This window comes from Gallus gallus, chromosome 17 (genome assembly GCF_016699485.2).
Source record: "Gallus gallus isolate bGalGal1 chromosome 17, bGalGal1.mat.broiler.GRCg7b, whole genome shotgun sequence".
NCBI classification, from domain to species: domain Eukaryota; kingdom Metazoa; phylum Chordata; class Aves; order Galliformes; family Phasianidae; genus Gallus; species Gallus gallus.
The window spans coordinates 8,351,739-8,375,366 of record NC_052548.1 but is presented as its reverse complement, the minus strand read 5'-3'; the positions used below and the strand labels follow the sequence as shown (position 1 = coordinate 8,375,366).

Below are 23,628 nucleotides of genomic sequence, written 5' to 3'. Positions count from 1 at the left end.
CCAGGAACCAGAGTGGGCTTCTTTTGCTCAGAGCTCGTAAGCCGTGGTGGCGATTGAAAGCAGGGCGTTGAGTGTGGTAATGGGGCAGAACCATCCCTGCTGCAGGAGCACAGCATGTGGCAGGCGTGACCCATTCCCACAGCCCAGCCAGGACCTGTGGCTGCAAACTGCCACCTGTTGGGGCTCAGAGACTGCCTGTGCAGGGACGGAGTACCCAGCACAGGGTGCGGGTCATGGTGTCACCCCCCTGAATTGGGAAGTGAAAGAGCAGCAGCAAAAGGATGTTTAGCTTAACCCTGTCTGCTTTGGAGTATCCTGTGCTGAAATGTTGCTTTGCAGCTTCTCCCGGTGCTGCTCCGCTCCGGCTGCCAGCAGTGCACCTGGGGCTTTAACAGAAACAAAGGAATCTGTTTTCTCTCCCTTCGGGGGTGGTAGAATCACAAAAATATTTTCAATTGGAAGGGCTGCATTTTTCCACCATGAAAAAAGAAAAAAAAAGGTGTTTTCTTTTTGTTAATAATAATTTTTAGCACCTCTCGGGCCAAGAGCTGCTCCAGAGGGGTGAGCAGAATGAGCTGGCGCTGCTCCTGCTCCAGTACTGCCCTGCAGGGATGGATTTCAGCCGGGTGCAGGAGGGATGGGAGCGAGGACTCCTCCTGCCCATGTGCTCAGTGCCTGCACAAACTGCAGCTCCTGCCATGGTGACCTGGAGGGAGGCGGTTGTGCAGTGTAATAGAACACAATGGGAATCAAGCTTATAACTAGGGCAGTTCTGAGCACTCTGTTCCAGGCTTATTCTGGGGTTTGAATTGCATTTCTGCTTGTCCAGCTGTGCTGGTGCTTTGGGGGCTCTCTACTTTCGGGGACACATTTGGCCAGAGTTTAGCCAGGCTCTGCTGCCAAGTAGGGAAGAAAGCATTGCTGGAGATTTCCTCTCCGGGCTGCCCAAGCCTAACCATTGGAAAGCAAAGGGCTCCACAGCAACGTATAGATTAGGAAACACGGGCATTGTGTCTGCACTGACATGTCACACTCCGGAGGGTGCAGTGGTTTGGATCTAAATGGGAGCTGCTTGCAGGGGTACCCACAGCCCGAGCTTCCACAGAGCCACCACCACCCCTGGGCTGAGCACTGCTGTGCTCACAACAGATTTTCTAGGGCCAAGTTCCTAAAGTCCTGCAAAAACAGGGCTTTGTCATGGAAATGCTGAGACGACATTAATGGCAGCGTCCCGAACGCAACGCTAATTAAAGAGAGGAAGGAGAACTTAAGCAGGATGTCCTGTTTGGCTGCTGAGGATGGAAAGCTTGTCACAAATAAAGCGTGTTCTCGTACTTTGTCTCTGTCCCTCTGCACAAGGCTTTCCCAGATCCTGCAGACATTCATTTTCTTATCTCTCCTGGATCCCTGTTTCTCTTCTTTTGAAACAACTCCTCGCAGGAATGTGTTTTTGCTGCTGTATTCCCCACCGAGCTCTCAAGCACACCAATCAAACACGCGTCAACTCCTCGCACACAAGTGAATGCGCTTTCTATTTCTTGAACAAAATCACTGGGGCACAATAGCTGGTTGGCTCCGTGCAAAGCAACCCTCCTATGAACGTCTCAGAATCAGCTCTGGCAAGCAAGCAGGACAGGCAAATCAAAGCTGGGGAGAGGTGGCAAATGTTTCCTTTAGAGAGCAGCTTTCTGCTGAATTAACACAGGGTATGGCACAGCCGAGCTCAGAGCTGCGTTCTGTGATTGCAGAAAAATAAATCAAAATCAAAGCAAAGCAAAGAAGAAAAAAGGGAATTCAGAAGTAGTAGACACGCAATTCAGTTCACTCTGGGGCACCTGAATCCTGGTCCTGCTTGTATTTGTGCTCATGTAAAACCTACTGAGTCTTGGTAGCTTTGTATGTGGGACTGGTATCAGTAAAGCTCAGATTTAAAGCTGATGTTTGAGCTCAAAGCACCGTCTCAGCAGCAGGTTGGGCCCAGCATCTCTGCTGGATGTGTTGTCACCTCTCTGCTGGGGTCCTTGGGTGACATCTGTGTGACCACAGCACGGTGGAAATCCCGATGTCTGTGCACAGCTCTGGCTGGGGCCAATTTCTGCTGTTTTCTGATGGCCAAAGCAAGGAGTGGGGAGGGACCAGCGCTCTGCTTTTCATACAGCTCACTGCTGGCTTTTACGCTGCATGCTGGTGGTGCCTTGCTCTTCCCTGGCTGACTCTGGGGATAGCCCCACCAGGAAAAGCCAGTGGGTACCAGTGGGTGAATCACGCTTGCCTCAGAGTGCATTCCTGCAAGGCTATCTGTACATTCCTGCACTGCTGGTGGAGCCTGCCCTCAGCACACGGCTGGCTGCCAGCAGCAACTGGGGGAAAGTTTAGGTCTCATCGTTTCTTGCAGGTTAATTAATGACTTTAATGCACTAAGGTGGTGACTGGGAGCTCAGGGGGAACAGAACTGGCAAATTCCTGCTCACCGCCATCCCTGCCTGCTCTGCCTACTGCTCCCACAACGATTCTGGTGACATCCTGGGCTTGATGTGGGGACAGATTGCCCAACAGATCTAACAGCAGAACCTGAGGTTCAGGTTAAGCTGGGGGATCTTGGTCTAAAACTTGTGGTAGCAGAAGGCAAAAGCGCTGCTGGAGCCGGGGGCTGCTGTGGATGCGCGGGAGCAGAGCTGGTGGGTGACACCATTTCCTGCAGCACAGTGACTCACCACAGCTCCACAGCTCCAGATGCACCTTTGCCTAGTGCCGGATTCTGCAGACCTATGACCTGAGCAGTGATTGTGTCCCTCTGGCTCTCTCCCAGCTGCAGTGCTGTCCATCTGCACACTGGCAGGGCATCGCTCCAGCTGCATGCATTGAGCCTGGATGACTTCGGAGAAGAAAAGTGGAAGCCTGCCAAAGTGTATTTGGAGAGCTGCAGCTTCAGTACCAAGAGGTGACTTCATTGGGGCGCAAGGAGGCTGGCTGTTGGCGATGGCTGCGGGGGGCTCTCAGCCATGCTGCTTTGCCCACAGTGCCACAGTCAGTGGCAAAACCAGCATGGAGACTACACAAGATGATCTGTTTAACCACTGGGGAGAAATAATTACAGAAAAACTATCCAGGGCGACTGGTGGGGAGGACTAAAATGAGTAGGACTCATAGATGAGAACACGTATGTTTGGACACTTGGTCTAGCCTCAAGGCCTCGACTCATGTCCTCTTCCCAGGGATGTGTGTTGGAAGGTTTGTGGCTGCCTGAAATGGGAACAGGGTTGCTGGGGCCGGTGTGATCACCTGGCTACCCAGCTGCTGAGCTGCATCCCACGTGTGCCTGGAGACAGCTACCAACAGCACTTCGGGGAGAGCATAGGGCGGTCTGCTAGATCCCATCCACCACGTCTCATCCTGAGGAGGGACGGAGTGAAAAACAGTAAATATTTTGAAGAATTAAACCCAGGACTGGCCTTCCTAAGCAGGAACTGCAGACAGGGTTGGGTGCTGCCCTTCCCGGAGGATAACTCGCAGGGCGGTGCGGTGCGGTGCTCGCATAGGGATGGGGCGAACGGCCGGAGCCGTTGTCAGGAAAAGGCCTTTATGGCTATATTTGTGCAGGCAGCTCTGAACGCTCAGACCTTTATTCTTTCAGGCTTTTAAACTAAAGGTCATTTTTCTCTTCCCTTCCAGAAAAAAAAAAAAAAAAAGCAGAAAAAAAAAAAGTGAATTCCTCTTGACGCAGATCCCCTTCCCTTCTGGATGGGACTTCGATTGTTCTTCATAAGCAAACTCCAAATCTGCCCCTTGCATTCACTTCCTGTTTCCTGCCAGAAAGGAAACAGAGATTTCGGACTGTGTGAACTAGTCCTTTATTTAAGGATACAAGAAAATAGCTAATCCTAATCCAGTGGAGCGCTGCGCACTTCGCCACGCTGCATTACAAAACAAAGAAAGAGAAACATACACCCGCCCTTCCCTGCTGCATAATGAACTGCACGGCGATGTGACTATAATGGGTGTTTATGAAAGTTCTCCTAAAGCGTTTACTGAAGTCCAATGCAAACCCAAACCCTTCGGCCAGGAAGCTTTTAGCTACCAAAAATAATCCCCAGGCCTGGTTAATATTTTTAACGATCATGCATTCTTGGGAATTTCCTCTTCCCTTCGTGGAGATAAGTGATTAAACAAAATAAAGGCAGTGGCCATGTTGATACACTGCGACGTGTCGGAGAAGAGGCGTATCAACAGTTCTTTTTTTGTATCTTTTTCCTAAGTCCTGACTTCTGCATTCACTGTCTGGCTTTTAGGCTGAATTCCACTTCTCTATTATGCTGCTGAAATCCAGTGAAGTCAGCAAAAAGACATACATGTTTCCTGGGGAGGACTTTCAACCGAGGAATTAGATCCACTAATAGGGAGACGGTCATCTACGACACACTCCAGTAGTTTTAGATATAAAAAGGGGCATCGAGTGCTACACAGATGGATGCTGACTGTGATTTTGGTACATCACCACTTACCCATTCTTCAGGACTTCTCCACGGAGACCTCATCTGGATTTGGTCCCAGGCCAATGAGATCAGAACTGGCCTTTATAGGGTTTGTTTCTCAACACACTGATTATTTTTAACATAGAAATCTTTGAATCAGTGGTAAGGTTTTGTTCTGTAACTGGGTAGCTTTAACATTTCTGTTGTTGTTGTCTGGAATGATCGGGAAAAGTTGGTGGGAAAGGGAGGCGGAGGGCTGTTGGCACTCAGGACTTTGGTGGAAGATGGAGCAGCCCAGAAGGAGCTGCCCTGTGGGATCCAACACCATTTGGGGAGCAAAAATTGCTTTTCTGTGGTGAGAGGGCAATGTTTCCCCTTTCAGTGCCTTCCTGCTGAAGCCAGCTCTGTGTGAATCAGTGTGAAGGCTTTGGGCACCAGGATGGTTCTGTCCTTGCATCACCCAAATTGCACACAGCTGATGCCCCAGGTCCTTGCTAAGGGCTTTATTCCTTCTCCTCTGTGTTTACAACGTGTCTTTTCCTCCCAGTCACTCCCTGTGGTGTTGCCTGAGGATTTTATAGAAATAAATACTATCTGAAGGTCTTCTAAAGACTTTATGGTCGGGTGCCTCATAGGGGACAGCACAGATGTCAGGAAATCATCTTGGGGAAATGCAGCTTGTTTTCCAGTACACACATAGGTCAGGGACAGTAGAGAAAGTGGTTTGATGCAATAAGATGCAGTTCTCACTGATTCACTAAAGCAAACACTGATCTGGATTAGCCCTCAAAATGGCCATGGATCACCCAGGTTCTGAAGCAGGACGGTCATGGTGGGATCACATCTCCTCCCCACCAGGGGTTCCAGCCCAGCAGGGAGCTGGGACACTTGGCTTTGGAAACCTGTTTTGTCACAAAGACAGAGAGACACTGAGAACCCCACAGGGTCAATCATCCACCCTGTGTGTCTTTCCATTCCACACGGGTTTCAGAAAGATATGGTCATGCTCAAATGTTTTCTGAATGCCTGATGCCCACTGCAGTGATGGGAGGTAACAGTGAGATACAAAGCTGCTCTGGAAGTCAGTGATGAAACCTTATCTCACCCAAAGCAAGGATAAGAGAGCCTGTCACCAAGCTGGCTTAACATAAGAGAGGCTCTGGGCTTTTTCCTGTCTCTGTCCTCCATGCTGTCACAACAGCAGCAGCAAGGCATGTCCCTGCTCCCTATGGGCTGGGATGTGCTGGGGTCCCACTGGCACCACAAAACACAGTGCTGCGGGACGTGAGAGTTTGTCCCCAGGTCCCACTTTGACGCTTCTGTGGCAGAGAGCATCTTACACAATGTTTAGTCTCTGCTCCCTGCCTCTCCCACTTTCTCCCACCCTTATCAGGCTGTCCTTGAACTCTGCTGGGAGCAGAGATGCAGGGAGCAAAAGGGAGGCTGAGCGCATGGAGCTCCTGCAGACGAAGCCCACATTTTGGGGGAGTTTTTATTTTAATGTTCTTTTTTTTTTCTTAAGAAACCAGGAGAGAAATTTCAGTGGCAGAGGCACCACTTCAGTGAATCGTTCCAACTTCGGGGCCTTGAGGCTCAACCTTTGAACTGAGGGACTTTGATCATCCCAGGGGACATTCTCCCAAATCCAGACTTCTCCGAGATGGCACTTTCTAAAACACAAAAAATGGATGAAGTTCCTTTTCATGTAAGATTTTCACCAGGAGCTGACAAATCTATCTCCTGGCAAAGCTGCAGTCGCCTGCCAGCCTCCCAAGGCTCTCCCACATGGCGAGAAGTGCTAACGAAGAAATAAATCCTATGGCAGCTCACAACGCCTAAAATTAGCAGTTAAATTTATGCAGGCAGGTTGAATGCAGGAATTTAAAAGCAGTCCATGGGTGTTAGATGAGTAAGCAGCAGAACATCCCTGCAGTGGGACTGGTGCTTTTGTCATCCGCAGATGATAAAACAAGCAAGGGGCAGTAAAGTAGTATTTTTTTCCATGGAGAATACAGGAAGGGGGAAGAAAAGAGGACCTTGAGCTGTCACTCAAAGACTTGGAGCAGCCCAAGCCTGGAAACACTTGGTGCTGTGCTCCTGAGGCTGCTCAGGGCTGGAGGTGAGGCTGGGGCTGGGGCTGGCTCTGCAGAGGAGAAGCAGTGCCCGGAGCATGTCTGGGTTGCCTCATGCTCCCTGCACTGCAAAAAGCCATGCAAAGTGGATGTGGAGATTTTGTCAGCTGAGTTTGATCGCTGCTTGGTAGTTGACGCTGTTATTGAAGGTGCTGAGGGGATCCATGTGGGCAGGAGGCATTCAGCTGCAGTCTGGCAGCTGAGGGGAGAGCAGCATGCCATGCTAATTGGCTGGTGCTAATGAGGAGTCTAAAGCCTTTCTGTCCCTCTGCACAATTCACGCCTGACAGGCCCTGAATGCTGCAGGGCCATTGGAGGAGCACGTGTCCTAGCTTTGTCTTCTTGCATGCCCCATGCTCAGCTTGCAGTGAGTCCCAACACCACCTCACCACCATGAAAATGTCACCGTGTTGTGGGCTGGGGCAGCTGTTGGGGCTGTGCGTGCTGGGGGACGGCAGAAGCAGGTCCAGAAATGCTGGAGGTGTGTGGGTAGAGGGAAGCTGTGAGCAAATGCCAAGTGTAAAGCCACCCATTTGTCCGGCCCCTGCTGCCTGCTTCCCGCTCCAGCAGCTGAAGGCTGAGTAAACAGGAAGCATTTTCCACACATCCCATCCCATCCTTCTCTGTCGATGAGCTCAGAGCACTCCTGCATGCGGCCCTGTGTGCAACAAATGCCCCAGCAGTGAGGGCAGGGGACACAGGAGCAGTGGCATAGGGCCAAGCAGTGCTGTGGCTGATAGAGGCTGGGTCTTGAATTGTCCCCGAAGTTCGGGGCTTTCAGTCCAGAGGAGGTGGGGAGGAGCTCCCATGGAGTCCTCCGGCTGGCAGCACAAAATCACCTATTGCTGGAAAGAATGATGGGCAGCAGAAAACAGCCTTGAAAAATACCTTTTCTGCCAAGGAAAACAAATGGGGTCTTTCTTTAGCCGTGCATTTATATAAATAAACACAGGAATATTTTGCGAGCCCTATGGGACTCTCCCGGAGTAGTGTTTTGCTGAATCAGGGTGGGAGCCATCCTCCGTTGCTGAGCCTGCGCACGAGCATGGCTGCTCTGCCTGGGCCGAGAGGACGCAGTGCCATGTGGGCAGTGCCCGTATGGAGCTGCCCCGTGCCAGCAGGGCAGGTGTGGCAGCTCTGAACTTCTCCCGTGCTCATGCACGTGTTTCAGTAGAAATCGCAGCACCTCGTGGTGGGCCCTTCAGCACGAGGGAGCAGGGCAGGTTTTTCTGCACCTGCCACCGAAGGGATCGTTTTTGCTTTCCAGTGAGTTTAACGGCCCACACGGCACTGTGCCTTGCTCATCCCTAATGCAGGGATCGCTCTTACTAATGCTGTCATGAGCCAGCCCAGAACTGCCTGCCTGCTGAGCTGCCATGCACAAGATGAGGCTGGTGCCGCAAGCCAAGATGGCCGGCCCCCTCTCTGGAAGATGGCCGCTGGCCCTGCCACGCTTGGCATGAGCTGAGGGTTCCCTGACACAGTGGGGATCCCCTATGATCCCCTCTGAGTGTGCTTGTGATGGGGACAGCCGAGCTGCGTGCCGTGGGCTGCAGGGCGGAAGGGCAGGGGCAGCCATCTTAGGTCCGTGGTGTGTTGTGGTGCAGGTGGGGGCCCAGGCGGGGGTCAGCACCTCCTCCTCGGCCGCCCAGCCCTCCCCACAGCCCCGGGGCGCTGTGCTGTGCCCCCCATCTCGGGGCCTGGCAGGCACGGCGCGGGGGTACCGCCCCACAGCCCCTCTCCCCTCTGGGCCTGCGGCAGCCGTGTTTGTTCTCCTCACAACGCCCTGTTATCAGCGCACAACACACACAGGAAGTCCTGTCTGGGATTGTCCATCCCCGGCCTGATTTATACAGGAAGAAAAGCATAAAAAGCCGCCCTTCCACCTCAGCAGCCACCTCCTGCCTGTGCGCGGCCGGCGGGCGGCCATGAGGGGGGTGCCAGGAGGGTGCCCGGCTCCGGGTCCAGGGTGGCCATGGGGGGATGGCGGCCGGTGGCCACAAGGCAGTGTGGCAGCGGGGCCCGTCCCAGCGCGGCGAGGGACAGCGGGGCACTGCAGGTATGGCATGAGCTGTGGCTGTCACCGCAGCAGGGACGGGTGGGATGGAGAGGGTCGGAGGGGCTGTGGGTAGCCCTTGCCAGATGAGGGATGTCCCCAGTGCTGGTTTGCCAGCCCGACCTGTAGCACTGCTCTTTGAAATCACCCACTGTGGCTCAGGCTGCTTTCCAGGGATGGCAGAGTCCTGGCAGCTGGATAGAAGGTTTGTTTTATCTCCTGTGCTTGCGGAGGAAGGCTGCAACACTTGTGCATGTGATTTCCACCTTTCTTTCCATAACTCCTTCTCTGTTGCCATCTGTGTGTCTCTGAGCGCCTCTGCTGTAACACATCATAGGGCATGTTACACAGGGCTCTGCCAAGGCTGACGCTGAGAGCGTGGAGCGTGCCAGCAGCTCAGCAAAGCCTCTGGCATTTGTAACCATGGGTGTTATGTGTGCTATTTCAGTAACCTGAATGGCCAGTCCTGCCATCCTCATCTCTGGCATTACACAGTGCAGGCAGGAGGCTCAGTTCCTCACCTGAGGTGCTGGGGGATAAAGGCTGGCTGTGGGTAGGAGCAGCTGGGTACCCACGCACGTGAAGCAGCACCGTGCCGTTCAATAGCTCTTGACAGACACAGCCAAGCATGCCTTTTCACAGGATCTAACATTCACAGAAGAAATAATAAGATTTTGCAAGGGGTAAAATTAATGTGAAGCTCTGGCATTGCCTGGGGAGCAATGCAAGGCAGAAGCTCAGAGGCCCCGAGCCTCCCTTGCAAACCTGCCTCGACTCTGGGTAGCAGTGGGGCCACAGGTGGGCACACAACCCTTGCAGACTCTGAATGTTATCCCCTGTGATCAAGAATTCTTTCCGTCACTGAGTCATTTTCTCTCTATGCTTCTGAACTATCAGCTCTGCACTACTTTCCCTGGAGGTAAAGAAAAGAAATTGACTCTGGGATGCAGGCTTATTTGAGCCATTTCCCAGACTCGGATGCTGCAGATGGGCCTGGCTCCAGGGAGACAGATTTACAAACTGCAACAAATTAGTGTAAACGAATCTGACTCACAGTCACACCAGCAGCAGAAGTGCATGCAGAAAAAAGATTTAACTTAAGCTTTCAGGGCGGGCAGAGAAAGAAAAGGAAAGGGCCCTTGCAAACAGGAGAAGGTAATAAAACCAGTTATTTAGTTCTCCGTCCCCTCTCCCAATGTAAACGCTATAGATCTGCCCATCACTCAGGAGGTGATGGCAAGGAGGAGCTCCGCTTGGCAGATTTCTGGAGCTGGAGTCTTTCCCTTGATATGGAAGGATAATTAGAGCAAAAAATGCTGTTTAATGCAATGCTCGCTGGCATGGCTGTGATTAAAGGACCAACTGAGCCATGTGTGCAACTCGCAGCCATTCCCACCGCTCTTTCTGTGTGCTTCTCAGGGAGTGATTCACCGGAAAAACGCAGAGGGGAAAGTAGGGGCAGGAGCCATTCCCCACTGACTAACGCCAGCTTTTGGCAGGGGATTTTCACAGAAAGCAGCAAGATTCAGTTTATTCCTCAGTGAGATGGATCATTTCCCGGTTTTTATGCAGCAGCCATTACTGCCGCCTCGAAATGTATATGAGAACTCATCTGCATGCTCTAACAGAAGGTAAACATGGCTGCAGGATGTTGTCCTGTTCACGCATTCGTTTTTGCATGGCCACGTTTAGGTTGCTGTATGTCTCTGGTGGACTCGGGTTATAACGTATTGCTCCTGAGACAGTGTTTGTTGAGTCCTTACTCAGGCAAAAAAAAAAATCACGTTGTGGGAATCCGATCTGGATCATAATACTCATTGCACTCAGCAACTGGTGACGAGAGACTCAGTGCTATGGGCCAAGCACTTTTCTTGGTTTGACCTGCTTTGATCCCACTGACATCAATGGACTCCACTAGCTTTCCACTGAGATAACTGGTCTGTAGCTGACGCAATGGAGAACAATATGGAACATAATAGAATAGTGGGAGGTCTTTTTCCTTACAGAACTCTGCAGAACAGGGGCTGCTCCGGAGCCTAAACTTTAGTGTAACATTTACAAACAGCTTTATGAAAAGCCGAAGCAAAAGAATTTGTCCTAAGACAGAATAAGCTGATTCCCCTTTTTTTCGGAATCACCAAAAATTCCTGTTCCTCCAGCAAGTAGTCCCAGTTCTGAGCCAGATCCCCATGGAGGCCAGCGAGAGACCACTGTGCACAGCAGGTACGGGGTCAGACATGCCTTGTGGTAGCTGAAAGGTTTTGCATCTGTATGTGTGTCACTCTCCTGTCTTTCTCCCCAACCATCCATCTCCAGCTGTCACTTCAGCACTTCTGGCTCCAGACTGGGGAAGCACTCCTGTATGTGAGCACGTTGCAGGAGGGTTGGATCCGGGGCTGGGTGGCAGTTCCTCCTTCTGGCCCACCCGGTGTGTGGCTTGAGACCTGCTCTGGGTGAGGCTTGGGGCACCCTGCAGCTCGCACTGATGGTAGAACCAGTGGGAAACGAGGAGATTTAACATTGTTAAATCAAAGAGGGAGGATGGCCAGAAACATTTCTATCTTGGCCTGGAGACAAGTATTAATATTAGATGTCGTGGGAGTATGCTTCTAAAGTGCAAGGGAGAAAGCTTTGGAGGAAGCAGGGAAACTGCCTGTCCAAGGAAGACTTCAAATTCAGGCAGACGTGCAGCTGCAAGCCAAAATGCCTTACTGCCGTGGTGAGCAGCTCATCACACCGATGTGAACTGAGCCAATTTCTGACCTTCCCCTGCTCAGAGCTGCTGGAACATCACTGCCTTCAAGGGAACTTTGCCAGGCTATGTCCTGAGGGATTTCCTCCCAGCATAATGAATATTGGCATACAAGGCAGCGAACCCTCCCTGCGAGTGGAGGATTAAGTACTCTTTTAATGGGCTATCTGCAGTTCTTAAGCAGATAACATGGGCTCTGGCTTGTGCAAAGATTTGGCCAAGTAAATGGAGCTGAAAAGCAAACATTTTGTAACTCAAATAATTGCAGAATTTTAAAATAATGCACTTCAGGAATTGTTGTGGAATGGTTGAGAGGGTATCAAGGGAGACCGTGAAGGCATTGTGTTTAGTCCTGGAGTGAGGGATCTTTAAATGAGCGCAGGAAAATACTGCAGGTGGTAGAACACAGTGCTGGGGTGCAGCAGGTGGGATCCCAAGGGAGAAGAAGGGAACTTTGATATCGCCACAGGGTGTCAGCAGGAATGGGGTACCCCGCTTCTCACCGAGCTATGGGAAGCATCTGGGACCCCTACACCAGGTCCCTCGTGGGCTAGATCACTGATACCTGCCTGCAGGACAAAGGGAATGTGACCATGGGCTTTTCTGTTCTGACAGTGAGAAACCAAGATGCTCCTTAAGGAAGGGATCCGCGCTCGGGCCGGGTGACGGAGCGCTGCAGATAAGGTGAGTGTATTGGCTGTGCAATTAGACCCCGTGCTTTCCATACAGCCAAACAGAAGCTTTCCACCACCTTCTGAGCACGTTTTGCAACTATTAGGCAAGTTGAGTATCAGGCACCATTCGTCTCCCCCATAAACCAGAAAACAACAGTAACGCTGTCTGCACAGTAAGATAATTACCGTCCCTCTGAGGCTCTTGGGAAAAGTTGCCTGTGCTTCGTGCTTATGAGATTACGTGAGCTGCAATCATTCCCCAGAGGTTGGCTGAGTGAGCAAACTGTTCTGTTTCCTGCTTGTGCAACGTATGATGCCGTGTAACACGGCACTGCAGCCAGCCCTCACCTCACTGCCGGCAGCGTAGTGTTCTCTGTAGTGCCCCTGGCATGCATCGTCCTGCCTGGCAGCGAAGCTCCATCTCCACCAGCACATCCCAGAGCTGATTGCCAGCTGCTCCACTCCCTTCCCTGGGTAGAACACGAGCAAAACTGTCACACGGGCCCACCCGTGGGTCCCCCAGCACACCTTACATATGCAGCGGCTTTGCTGCAGGGCGCAGTGCGACTCGTGGCAGCTCCAATTCAGTCAGCAGCTGGAGCGTACCCACGGGGAAGCCAGTGAGCTCAGTTGCTCTTTCGCAGCTATTATTGTTTAACTGGTAAATATTTCCTTTAAATGCCTACATGCTTTCAAAAAAAAAAAAAAAGACTTGCAAAACTTAATGGGAACAAATATTCCCAGGAGGGTGTATCCTGCCATTCATTTACACATCAGACCCCTGCTATCTTTAAGGCTGGTTCTGAGCACGGGCAGGCGCCTAAGTCATTTGAAAAACAATAAGCCTCTGTGCTCTAATTTCCCAGGGAAAATTGTAGACAAAACAAGTGGCACTTTGGCACTAACCGAACTGCAGATTTTTTTTTTCTTTGATAAATAAATGAGTGCTTAATAACAGAAGCCTGCGGGCACCCGGGGGACCGGCCCGCCCCATCGGCCCCAGGGCATCCGAGGGAGCCTTCAAGCATCCCAAATGCTCGCAGGGCTGATCCCCGTCCCGGCGGCTCACTGCACTCTCCTGCAGGAGTTTGCTGTTGGAATGAGCTCAGGGACATCACAGGGGCACGGTGGAACCCTACGGAGCGGTGTGGTGTGCTGGCTGTCCGGGGGAAGGAGATGCAGAACCAGACACTGTCTGGTTAGCACAGAGAGAAATTTACCCCGGTCACTGCACCGGTGATGGGATTTCACGGTAGCCCGGGAAGGGCTGGGGGTTTCACAGGGATCTCCCTGCCCACCCGTTAATCCCCTGCCCACCCAGGAGAGCTGCTCTGCGAGGGGGTCGGGGACCTCGTAGCGCGGTGCGGGGCTGTCCGGGCACTCTGCAGGTGAGCCTGGAAACCGGCACAGAAGCAGCGGTCCCCCACGCGACAGCACGGGGACACCGCGGCAGCGCGTAGCGGGTCCAGGCTGCGGCGGGGGGTTCTGCCCTGTGCCGGAGCGGCTCGGCGGGGGCAGGTGGCGGGCGGCGGGGCGGAGGCAGGCGGAGGCTCCCCGGGTCCCGGCGCTTCCCCCTGGCCGGGAGGCTCCGCTTTCCTCCCCGCCGGGAGCTCATTGGGCCGGGGCGGAGGGACCGACTCGGCCTGGGGGGGAGGAAACGCGCGGGGGGCCGCGGCGCGGCGGCGACTCCGCGGCTCCGCCACCGCCACCGGTGAGTCCCGGCGGCTGCGGCCGCTGCCCGCGGTGGGGAGAAGGGTCGGAGCGGCGGTGGGGGGACCGCGTTCGCCACGGCCGCATCCTCTGCGGGGCGAAGCGGGCGGCGGGGGGAGCGGGGACGGCACCGCGCGGGGCGGGAGGCGGCGACGGAGCGGGAGCGGAGGGGCTGCGGGACTGCGGACAGGGCCGGCCGGGGGAGGGTCCCGGGGGGTGCGGGCAGGGCTCGTCCTGCCCCGGGGGGTGCGGAGCTCTGCGTGCGGGGTTCGGGCCTGTTGTGGGCTATGGGTGGCATCCCTGCGCCGGTGGCTGTGCCATGCAGCCTCTTCTGCTGTGCACGGAACCTGAGCCTCCCCTGTGGTGCCTGCTTCCCTGCGCCCAGCTCCATGGATCCCACTGCCCTGCACACTCCCATCCCTGCACTCTGCTCCTATCGTGCCCGCGTCTCTGCTCCCGCTGTGCCCTTGTCCCCGCGCTCTGCTCCATGGTGCCCACATCCCAGCCTGTGCAGAGAACAGCTGGAAATGTCTGTAGGGGAACATCCATCCCCCTGATGCTGGTGCCCTCCAGGAGGGTCTGGCAGCTGAGGGCACCATTGGGAATAACGGTTCCACCTGCAGAAGCAGGCCACTCTGTTCAAAGAAGTGCAGCCGCTGTGTTGTCCTGGGGGTTATTGCTTCCTCCTGAAGGGATGGGTTCTCTTGCACCACTTTGGAGACAAGACCCTATCTCATGCTGCTAGCATCACCTGGAGTCTTAGCCTGGCTTTCATGGGCAGAGCTGAACGAAGCAGCCCCCTTATGGGCTGTATTTTCCCAATTGCTGCTGATGCAAGCTAGAGAGCACAGAGGCAGAATGGGAAAGGTTCCGGCTGGCAGGAGCGGCCCCACAGCCTCCCTCCAAGAGCACATGGCTGAACCCATAACCAGCAAAAGCTCAGGTGCTCCTATGTAGCTTCATGTGCTTTAAAAAAGGAATACTAGAAGAGTAGCGGCGACAGGTTGGAAGATCTTCTGCAGTTTTGGAGGGGTTGATTTTCATACTCATAAACTCATAAAAAATACAAAGTATTTACTATCATATTTTCCACTTTTGAAACTTGATCCGGTATTAAGCAACCAGAGGGATATTCTGACCACTTGAGGTAGGACAATGCTGCTCTATTTCGAAGAGAAAGAAGCAAGCTGTCTGTATTTTAAGCTTGTGCCCTGTGTTTCTTGCCCTCCCCACGGGGAAAGTTCCCATGGCAGCTGCAGGAATTCTGTGGGAGGACTGCGATGGTTGGCAGGGTTTGACTTACGGACCTCTGGAGTAGCACCACTAGCCAGGGGATCTGCGGCTGCAAGGAAAATACGTGTCTGTGTGTAGCTCTGGGAAGGCACAGGCAGGCCAGGCTGTGTGCCTGCATCCTGGCTGTGATGGATACCTGGCTCGGTGCGGAGAGCCTTTGCCTCACTGGTGATGCCGTTTGCAGGAGGGGCCTCCTGTGCCTCCTTCACCTGAATAAAGAGATGCTGCTGCCTGGCTTTACACAGACTTACAGGTCTACAGATGAATATTCCTGACAGCTCAGAGTTAGGAATTGTCCCAAAGGAGTTTGCAGCTCTCTGGTCCAATCTCACCCCACATCACCAGGGGATTTTAGAACCTTTTAGGTAGCTCTCTTTACCTGCAGTTTCAGAAGGATATTTCCTGTTGTGTTGCATTCCAGTAAAGCAACGTCTTTTCCAAAGATTAATCAGAAAGACTGGCTCCTTCTTTAATTGTCTTGTGTTTAAGGTGGGATCCTTTATTCCTTCCTCCTTTAACTGCTGCCATCCGGAGGCCAACTGTTTTGTTTAAATTGGATATTTTTTGAATTAGGCATTGTTATTGACCTTCTTCAGCCCTGCTTCGTATTTGTCCCATTGCTAGAAAATCAAAGCCTCTTTATTTCCAACTCAGTACTCAATCTGTATACAGACAGTACATATGGCCCTTAAAGCACTTTTCCCTGGCAAGAACTTGTATTTTAAAGAGAAGAAGATCAGATTTCAGTATGTTATGTGGTGGGAAAATGCAGCTTTACAATACTGTATGGATTAAGAAATTACAGGCCATTGTTTTGGCCTTGCTGCCTGGAATTGGCTGCGTGTTTCGGAATGATGCAGGTTCTTTCTGTGCAGCCCAACAAGGGGTGCAGCCCCCTGGCGTGTGCCAGCAGGAGCCTGCCTCAGTGGTGGCCCCATCCCACACATCCCCTGTTCCCAGTGCTGTGACCTGCCGGGTCCTGTACCTCCCTGTGTGTCACTGGGAAGCAGACAACCTCGTTCTTTTTTGTTTTACATCCTGCCAGAGCTTGCAATAAGGCACAGCACAACACAGCCACCCCACCCAGCACTGTGGGGATGCCTTACAGGGACATTTTTATTCCCTTAGTGCAAACTTGGCCATCAGAATCATGTCACCGTATCTCCATTGGATGCCATCAGCTGGGGATGGACACCACGTGCTCACACTGCTATCCTCTCTGTTCCAGAGTTCGCCGCTGAACAGCAAGCCATGCGGTAGGAGCCCACGCTTCCCACTGAGGAGTGACCCCGGTGTGTGCCACACAGCCCAGAGTGCTGCAGGGAGGGGACAGGACATGCACCGAATCAGCTGCCTTCTTTCGGGACTCGCCTTCATCCTCAGTGCCACCAGCACTGACAGCTTTGCCCGGGTGGGGTAAGCCTCCTTTTAACCTGCATCTCCCAGATCTGTCCTCACGAGCACGTGCTGAGCCCCTCTGCAAGGCATGGCATGGCATGGCTCGTCCTCACCCACAATGGAGAGCACTGTTCAGCTGGTGGGGCACCAGGGGCACCTGGCTGGGTGAGGAGCTGGGAGGAGGCTCTGCTGAGTCACATCTTGGCAGGGGTCTGTTTTCTTCCCAGGAATTGGGTCTAACGCTGTCCCTGCATCCCAGCACAGCCCGAGCATCTCCATGGCCAAAGGAGGCTCAGTGCTCAGTGCCCCGGTTTCTTCCCCTACTGAAAGGAGCTCGAGCTCAGCCCCCACCCCCCAGAAAATGAGATCCAGCTCATTTTCTCCAAAGTTTGTTTTTACATTGAAATGCTCCCCTCTAGAATTAAACCTTTCACATTCTGGTCGTGACTAAACCCACAGGCTGAATTCCTCTCTTGCATGCACGCAACTGCAGCTATAGCTTTATTATAACATTTGCAAAGCAAACAATTTCCATTTAAAAACTGCATCTTCTGTAATGTTAACCAGTGAAGCTAAAAGGAGTTTTCTGGAGTTAATGGAAGCCAGCTGATGTCCGTGCTAATTCCCAGCCTTTTAATTCTAGTTTATAATTGAGCTGGGAGGCTGAAACGAGCACGCAAGTTCCTTGGTTGGACTGACCTGCTGGAGAATGTTGAAGAGAAAGAATCTTTAACTGATACTGTTTTGGCTGTTGGCCTTGGGAAAGTTTTTGACTGGGTCTCAGTTATCTCAGGAGAAACAGAGGGTGACTTTCCTTTGTCTTCTACCTTTTTACCATCAGCCTGATTCTTTCTGTGCAATCGTTGAATTGTTGGCGTCCGAAGGCACATCAGGTTCAGGAGTGCAGAAAGCTCAGAAAGGAAAAGATACGTTTAAAAAGTGATTGATTTTAGGTTGAAGGGAGATAAAGAATGGAAGGAGAACTACTCTGAGTAAACCTCCCCTAAATCTGAACCCCAACTGTTCAGGATGGAGAAAGTTTGCAGCGTATGAGGGGTGTCAGTGCCTTTGTGCAGGGGCTAGGGAGGAAGGGGCCGTGCAGCCCATAGTGCTGTGGCTTTGTGTTGTTGCCCCTAACAGCATGAAGTCACCTCCTGGGTCACTTGGGCAATGAGCCACTGCCTCTTAAATAGCCATGTGCAATTAGGAGTTGTCAGGCCACATCCCCAGCTGGTGTAAATCAGCATGGCCCTTTCAGGATGGGGGAGTGGGGGGGAAGCAGTGAGTTGTTTGCCAACCACTGCCTGACCTGCTCTCCTTTGCTCAGCCGCAGGACCTGTGCTGCAGAGCCGCGGAGCCGCACAGCCGCCCACACCGAGTCCCACGTGCAGCCTGTGTACCTGCCCTACCTCACCACCTGCCAGGGCCACCGCCTGTGCAGCACCTACAGGTGGGGGGAAGCAGCACCTGCAGCAGTGTGGGAGCCGGGCTGGGGGCTTGGGGCTGCCCCCAACACTCAGCCCCCTCTCTGCATTGCAGGACCATCTACAAGGTTGCCTACCGGCAGGTGTACAAACAGGTACCCCAGCCTGTGGCCTCGTGCTGTCCTGGCTGGAGCAGAACCAGCAGCTACGAGCTCAGCTGCAACACAGGTAATGAGGCCACTGGGCCACCCCGGGACCCTGCTCACCTTGCTGTCCCCCAGTCCCTTGATTCTGGGTGGGTGACGTCCCAGTAGCCAGCTCTCTAGTTGACCAGCACCAGTCTGATTCTTCCATCTACATTTTCAGCATCCAGTAGCACAACCAAATGTGGCTCAATTTCTTATTAATTTCTAGGCTTTCTTGGCTGCCTCAGGCCTTTTTCCTGTGGGATTGCTTATTAACTTTAGAGTTACCAGAGAATAAATAAAGTGAGCAAGTTCTTTCCATATAAATCAGCAGTAATGGAAGAGAAATGCTTTCAGGAGGACACTGTGATGTGCAACGTAAAGCAAATGCAGAACACGTTAGCACATCAGCAGCTAATCTGCCTCCAGAAGAGCTCATAGAGCAACACCAGATGCTCTCCTGAGCTGTCAGGGCGCAGCGTGGCTCTCCTTCCCCTGATCTGTGCTGGTTGCAGGCCCCTCGGCCTCCTTCCAAACCAAGGCCTGTTTGTCCCACTCCTGCTGCTCCCAGCACATCCTCAGCACAGCTCAGCCCCACCAGGATGGAGCAGCCCATGCCCAGGGCTGGCACAAGGTTGTGCTGCCCCACGTGCGTGCACAATGCATGCTTACGTAGGCAGGGGAGGGGGATGCGCAGCCCCACCGAGTGATGCTGTGCTTGTTTGCTCTCACAGCTCTGTGCCAGGTGCCGTGCCAGAATGGTGGCCGCTGCTCCTTCCCTGGAAGATGTGCCTGCCCTCCCGGCTGGATGGGGCCTTCCTGCCAGACAGGTACTGCTGCACCCTGCTTCCCTCCTGGCATGGGGGACTATGCAAGGTCAGCATGAGCTGGGGCTGTGCTCTGCTGTGACTGCAGTCAGCAAAGGGCCTTCAGCAGAGCAGCCCTCACACACACGGGGCAGCCCCAAGACTGCGTATTTACAGTGATCCAACTCTTGCTGTAAACGAAGACACTCATTTGCTGCAGAGCCTAAATCTGTAAAGCAAAAAGATCCGGGGGTGGAGGGAAAGGGCTCCTCTCCTGCACAACGGCAGTCTGATGCCTCACTAGAGCACAGGGATATCCGGCAGAGCACACCAGCGTGGTGCAAACCATTTCCACTACTACTTCTGGCTGTCCACCCTCCTGTAAGGCAGAGTTGGAGTGTGTGGCACTGACCCATGCTTGGCAGGGCAGGGCTGAGAGTATCGCTGACAGCTCCGGCTCCAGCGCTGGGGAAAGGATTTTCCCACTGCCTAGAACAGATTTGCCCAGGCGTGGGAAGCAGCTCTGCTCATTTTGCTTTGTGGGAACAGCTTTAATAACTCCCCCGTGTGAGGAGAGGTTACTGGGTTTTATACACACTTGAAAGGCTGATAGCTCCTCACCACGGCTGGCTGGAACCAAAACCCCAGCCATAAATCCAGGATGAGAGCCAGGCACTGAGAGCAGCGGCACGGAGCCGCCTGCACCACTCTGCTCAAGGATGGTGCCTTCTCTGGCCAAAGCGTGGGCATTTCTGGGTTTATCTTTTGCTTTTTACCCTTAGGAGAGTGAAAGGGATGTAGGAAGGCCAGATTCTCCCTCTGGATAAATAAGTAATATGGGTATCCTATACTTACACTAGCATCTTCCTAGTGTGCTCCTACCCTGTCTGAGGGGCACCCACACAGGTGCCAGCCAAGTTCGGGGAGGGTGACCTGGGCCTCAGCCATATTCCCATCACATCCCCAGCCTGGGGATGTCAGTATGGCTCTGGCAGGGGGAAGCAGCACCTCCGCTCCATCCACACCTCTCTGGCCCTGAGCATTTTACTCCCAGCCCTGTCCTCATGGAGCCATCCCTGTGCTTTCAGATGCGGATGAGTGTGCAGGCCGGAGCCACGGGTGCAGTCAGCTCTGCATCAATACAGCTGGGAGCTTCCACTGTGCCTGCCGGGATGGCTTTAGCCTCGCTGCTGATAACAAGGCATGCCAGCCCGTGGTGCCAGGCCCCGAGCCAGGAACCTTCAGCCAAGCAGGTAACTGCCCACTGCTGCAGCATGGCAGCAGCTGCTCAGCGGCTTTGGTGAAACCTGGGATTAACACAGCAGCACAGGGTGGCTAGAGAAGGACTGGCAAGGGCTAGGAGATGGAACAAAACCTGCCTTGTGCACAAGCCCAGGCCCTGCAGGGGTGATAAAGCCTGGCTGTGGTGTGTGGTGGTCAGGTCTGTGGCTGTGCTCTCCGTCATCATCGTCATTCTTCCTGTGGGGCACATCCATCCGGAGCCACAAGGAGCATCAGGAGCTGCTGGTGACGGCCCATTATTACTTTTGGTACGCGCTGTGACACTTCAAACTCGTACCGTGAGTAATAATGCGCTGTGGTCAGCACTGGCATCACGTGGGCAACGCCTGGGAGAGCCATCTACATGCGTCCCAAACACTGCCTGCTTTTGCCCTGTGTCTGCAGCAGGGCTCACCATGGGACAGGGAAGACATGAGTGCTAACTCATCTGTTGACAGCAAAGGCACGAAAGGATACTTTGTCCTTGAAGCATCACCCCACAGCCTAAGAAACTCCCTCACTTTACTCTAGGTACTGCTGTGCTTGCAGCAGGCATTGCATCCAGTTCCTGAACCCTGAGATTCCCTAGGAGGGGAGCACCAAGCAGCAGTGCTTACCTGAGCCCAGCACATCCCACTTCACCTCAGGCAATGGATTTTTACTAAGTAACTTATTTTGGCCCTTTCTTTCAGATCCCTCCAGTGAAGTGAAGGAAGAAATGAAAGACCTGAAGAACAGAGTGGAAGCACTGGAGCAGGTGGGTGTTTTGTGTCCCCCTCTGCCCCTTCCTCCCTTGCCCGTGGCCACGTGCAGCCGGCTCCAAGCCCAGGCTGTGCACAGCCAGGGTTTCCCTCCACCCCTGCTCTATTTTTAACACCACACTGACCTCTCAGGCAGGGAGCAGGCAAGGATCCCAGCTGTGCTCCACACTGCAGGCAGAGCCTCACAGCAGCTCTTCCAGCCCAGCGGCCCTTTGAACACAACCAAATACTGCGCTGAGGCTCCTCCTGACTGCTCATGGCTCCCCCTTCTCCCTGCAGAAACTCCAGTTGGTGCTGGCTCCCTTCCACAACCTCATGCCATCTGCACCAGAGGACGTCGGCACAGACCCCATCAGCCGACTGTCCCACTCCCTCCAGCAACTGGACAGAATCGACTCCTTGAGTGAGCAGATCTCCTTCCTCGAGGAGCGGCTGGAGACTTGTAAGTGCCTGCAAAAAGGAGGGGTGAAGCATTGCACTGCACCTCTCCCCATTTTCCCCCCACACACTCAAACACCACTGACACAGCCTCAGACTTCAGTGCCTCAGCTTTGCTTGGGGCTGTTTATGCTATGCATCTTGGCTGTGGAGAGCAGATGCAAGCCAGCAAGATCAGTAACACATATACCACTATTAATCTTGATCTTCTCTCAAACTCAGCAGCCTGTAATTAATAAAAGATGAATACAAACAACCCATTAGCTTCATTCCAAAGCTGTCTGGCTGCACCATCTGATTGCCCTCATAGCAGCCATAGAAGCACACGGAAACAGGGCTCTGTTTCTGTCTCTCATCTGTCCAGGATGAAATGAAAAGAAAAGCCCCAACTCTTGAAAACTTAATAGTCCAAAAAGTCAATCAGGAAAGTTTAGGGAGCGTGCCCAAGTTGACAGATTTATGAGCCTGGGAAGTTTTAGGCATGTTTCTTTTTGAAGTCTGTAGAGCAGTACTTTGTCACGCAGTGCACCACAGAGGTGTTTTAAATAGCAGACTCGTGAGTGGCAGCAGCCTCATGCTAAAGGCACAGGGATTACATTAACAGGGAAGAGGAAGGGACAGGGAGGTTTCAGGGCATACCCAGTCCCAGTTCACTGCTTCTGCTAATGGCTTAGGTAGAAGGACTTCAAAGAGCTTGCAGCTTGCTTGAAGCTGCAAATTGATGCTTAAAAAAAAAAAAACAACAACTCAGAAAGGGGTAATTATGAAAACCTACAAGTGTCTCAGTAGACCAGGTTTCCTAGCGTTGCCCTATGCTTATTATTAGTGACAGCACTGAGGAATGGGAACAGCATCACAAGGTAACATGGATTTGTTCCCAAGGAATGACTCCAAAGTTCTGTATTTAGCTTCTGCCAAGCCTGTTCCAGCAGGCAAAACTTGCCTTTGTCCCTCCCATGTTCTTGGAAGTCCCTGGAGGATACAAGACTGTTCTGTTGTACCGCAGTGAGTGCTGAGGTTTGCAGAGCATCGGCTGCAGCCGCAGTCAGGACAGCCCAGTCCCAGCTGGCATTCTTGTCAGTGCTTTCCCTGCCTTGGGGTGCTACGCACAGACTTGCCAGGCCCAGAGCCAGTCAAATGGAACCAGGAGGGGGCTTTTGGCAAAGGAAAAACAGTAGAGGTGGATGACATTTATAGGTGGCGAGGTCAACCTCATCTTTCTAGGGAAAGGAGACAGTAAGATTATTTAGCACATGTGAGAAGACAGGGGAGGTGGTTACAGCCAGCACAGGGAACCTGCTCTTCTGTGCCCATTGCTATATTGGTTGGAGGTGCCAGCCCCCACCACCACACCAAACCCTGGCTAACAACAGTGCTGGATTATTTACTTTTTGTTTTCTTTTAAATCTTACCAGGTTCCTGCAGGAATGAACTCTAGCTGAGCACCCAAAGAATCAGAACAGGCAGACTGCATCTGTAGCTTGTCTCTCTCTCCAGCCCCAGGCTGGGGCCAAAGACACATCATCTCCAGGAAGGCACAAGGTAGAAAGAGAAGGCTGGTTTCCCCATCAGCATCTCCAGTGTTTTCTCTTCCAACTCACCTTACCAAAGGTCATGAAGTTACTTCCAAACTGGACTTTTAACCCTGAGCATCTCACCCCACTCCTGCTGGAGAGGAAGAAAATAAATGCCTTACCTCATGCCATTAGCAGTGCCTGTCTGGCTGTGCCAGAGACTGGCTCTACACAAGTTCATGTGGTGCTTGGTTTTGTTTGGTTTTTCCTGGCCCTGTAGGGCAGTAATTATAACGCTTTTTACACATGCCTGGAGGCATAGAGCCTGGTTTTATTGCTTTAATGCAAAACCTTTCCCTGTGACACTCCCATTATCAGCACAGAGCAGACAGGGACAAACTTGCGTTGCTCAGCTGTGCCAACAGGGTGAGGCCAAGTCCCCTACACACCTGCTCTGCAGACAGAGCCCGGACAAAGCCCACTTGTTTACACTGGCACAGCACCAGCTGTCAAGGTGGCCATTTCCCCCCACCCAACTGTTGCTGCCTTGGCAGTCCACACCAACCTCCCCAGCTCTGTTTGCTCAAGCCAAGGTTGCAGGTGTAGCAGAGCAGACGTGAGCAATCCAGTACAACACTTGGCTACAACCACAGTTGCAGGATGAGCCCTGTGGGTACAGCCATGCTGCAGAATTATCCTAAAATAAAGCCTCCTGCTGTACACAGAGGATGC

At 52.9% G+C, this 23,628-nt stretch overlaps 1 protein-coding gene and 1 non-coding gene across 5 annotated transcripts; both read left to right on the top strand.

The window, feature by feature from the left end:
- The first annotated feature begins 8,500 nt into the window (after positions 1-8,500).
- EGFL7 (EGF like domain multiple 7) lies at positions 8,501-23,129 on the top strand. Of its 4 annotated transcripts, none has more exons than NM_001305681.2 (10): positions 8,501-8,663; positions 12,028-12,096; positions 16,318-16,505; positions 17,815-17,937; positions 18,027-18,139; positions 18,831-18,926; positions 19,991-20,155; positions 20,876-20,940; positions 21,224-21,386; positions 22,798-23,129. In NM_001305681.2, exons 3-10 carry the CDS (start codon positions 16,426-16,428, stop codon positions 22,818-22,820), a joined length of 828 nt encoding a protein of 275 aa, NP_001292610.2. In that variant the 5' UTR covers positions 8,501-8,663; positions 12,028-12,096; positions 16,318-16,425; the 3' UTR covers positions 22,821-23,129. The 4 variants fall into 4 exon arrangements, with proteins under 4 accessions (NP_001292610.2, XP_040504989.1, XP_025011824.2 ...); XM_025156056.3 differs by lacking the exon at positions 8,501-8,663 and adding an exon at positions 11,101-11,379; XM_040649055.2 differs by lacking the exons at positions 21,224-21,386; positions 22,798-23,129 and adding an exon at positions 21,077-21,217.
- Positions 20,426-20,509, top strand: MIR126 (microRNA 126). Its single transcript, NR_031468.1, has one exon. It is a non-coding gene; the product is annotated as a microRNA 126 (primary transcript).
- Positions 23,130-23,628: the final 499 nt, after the last annotated feature.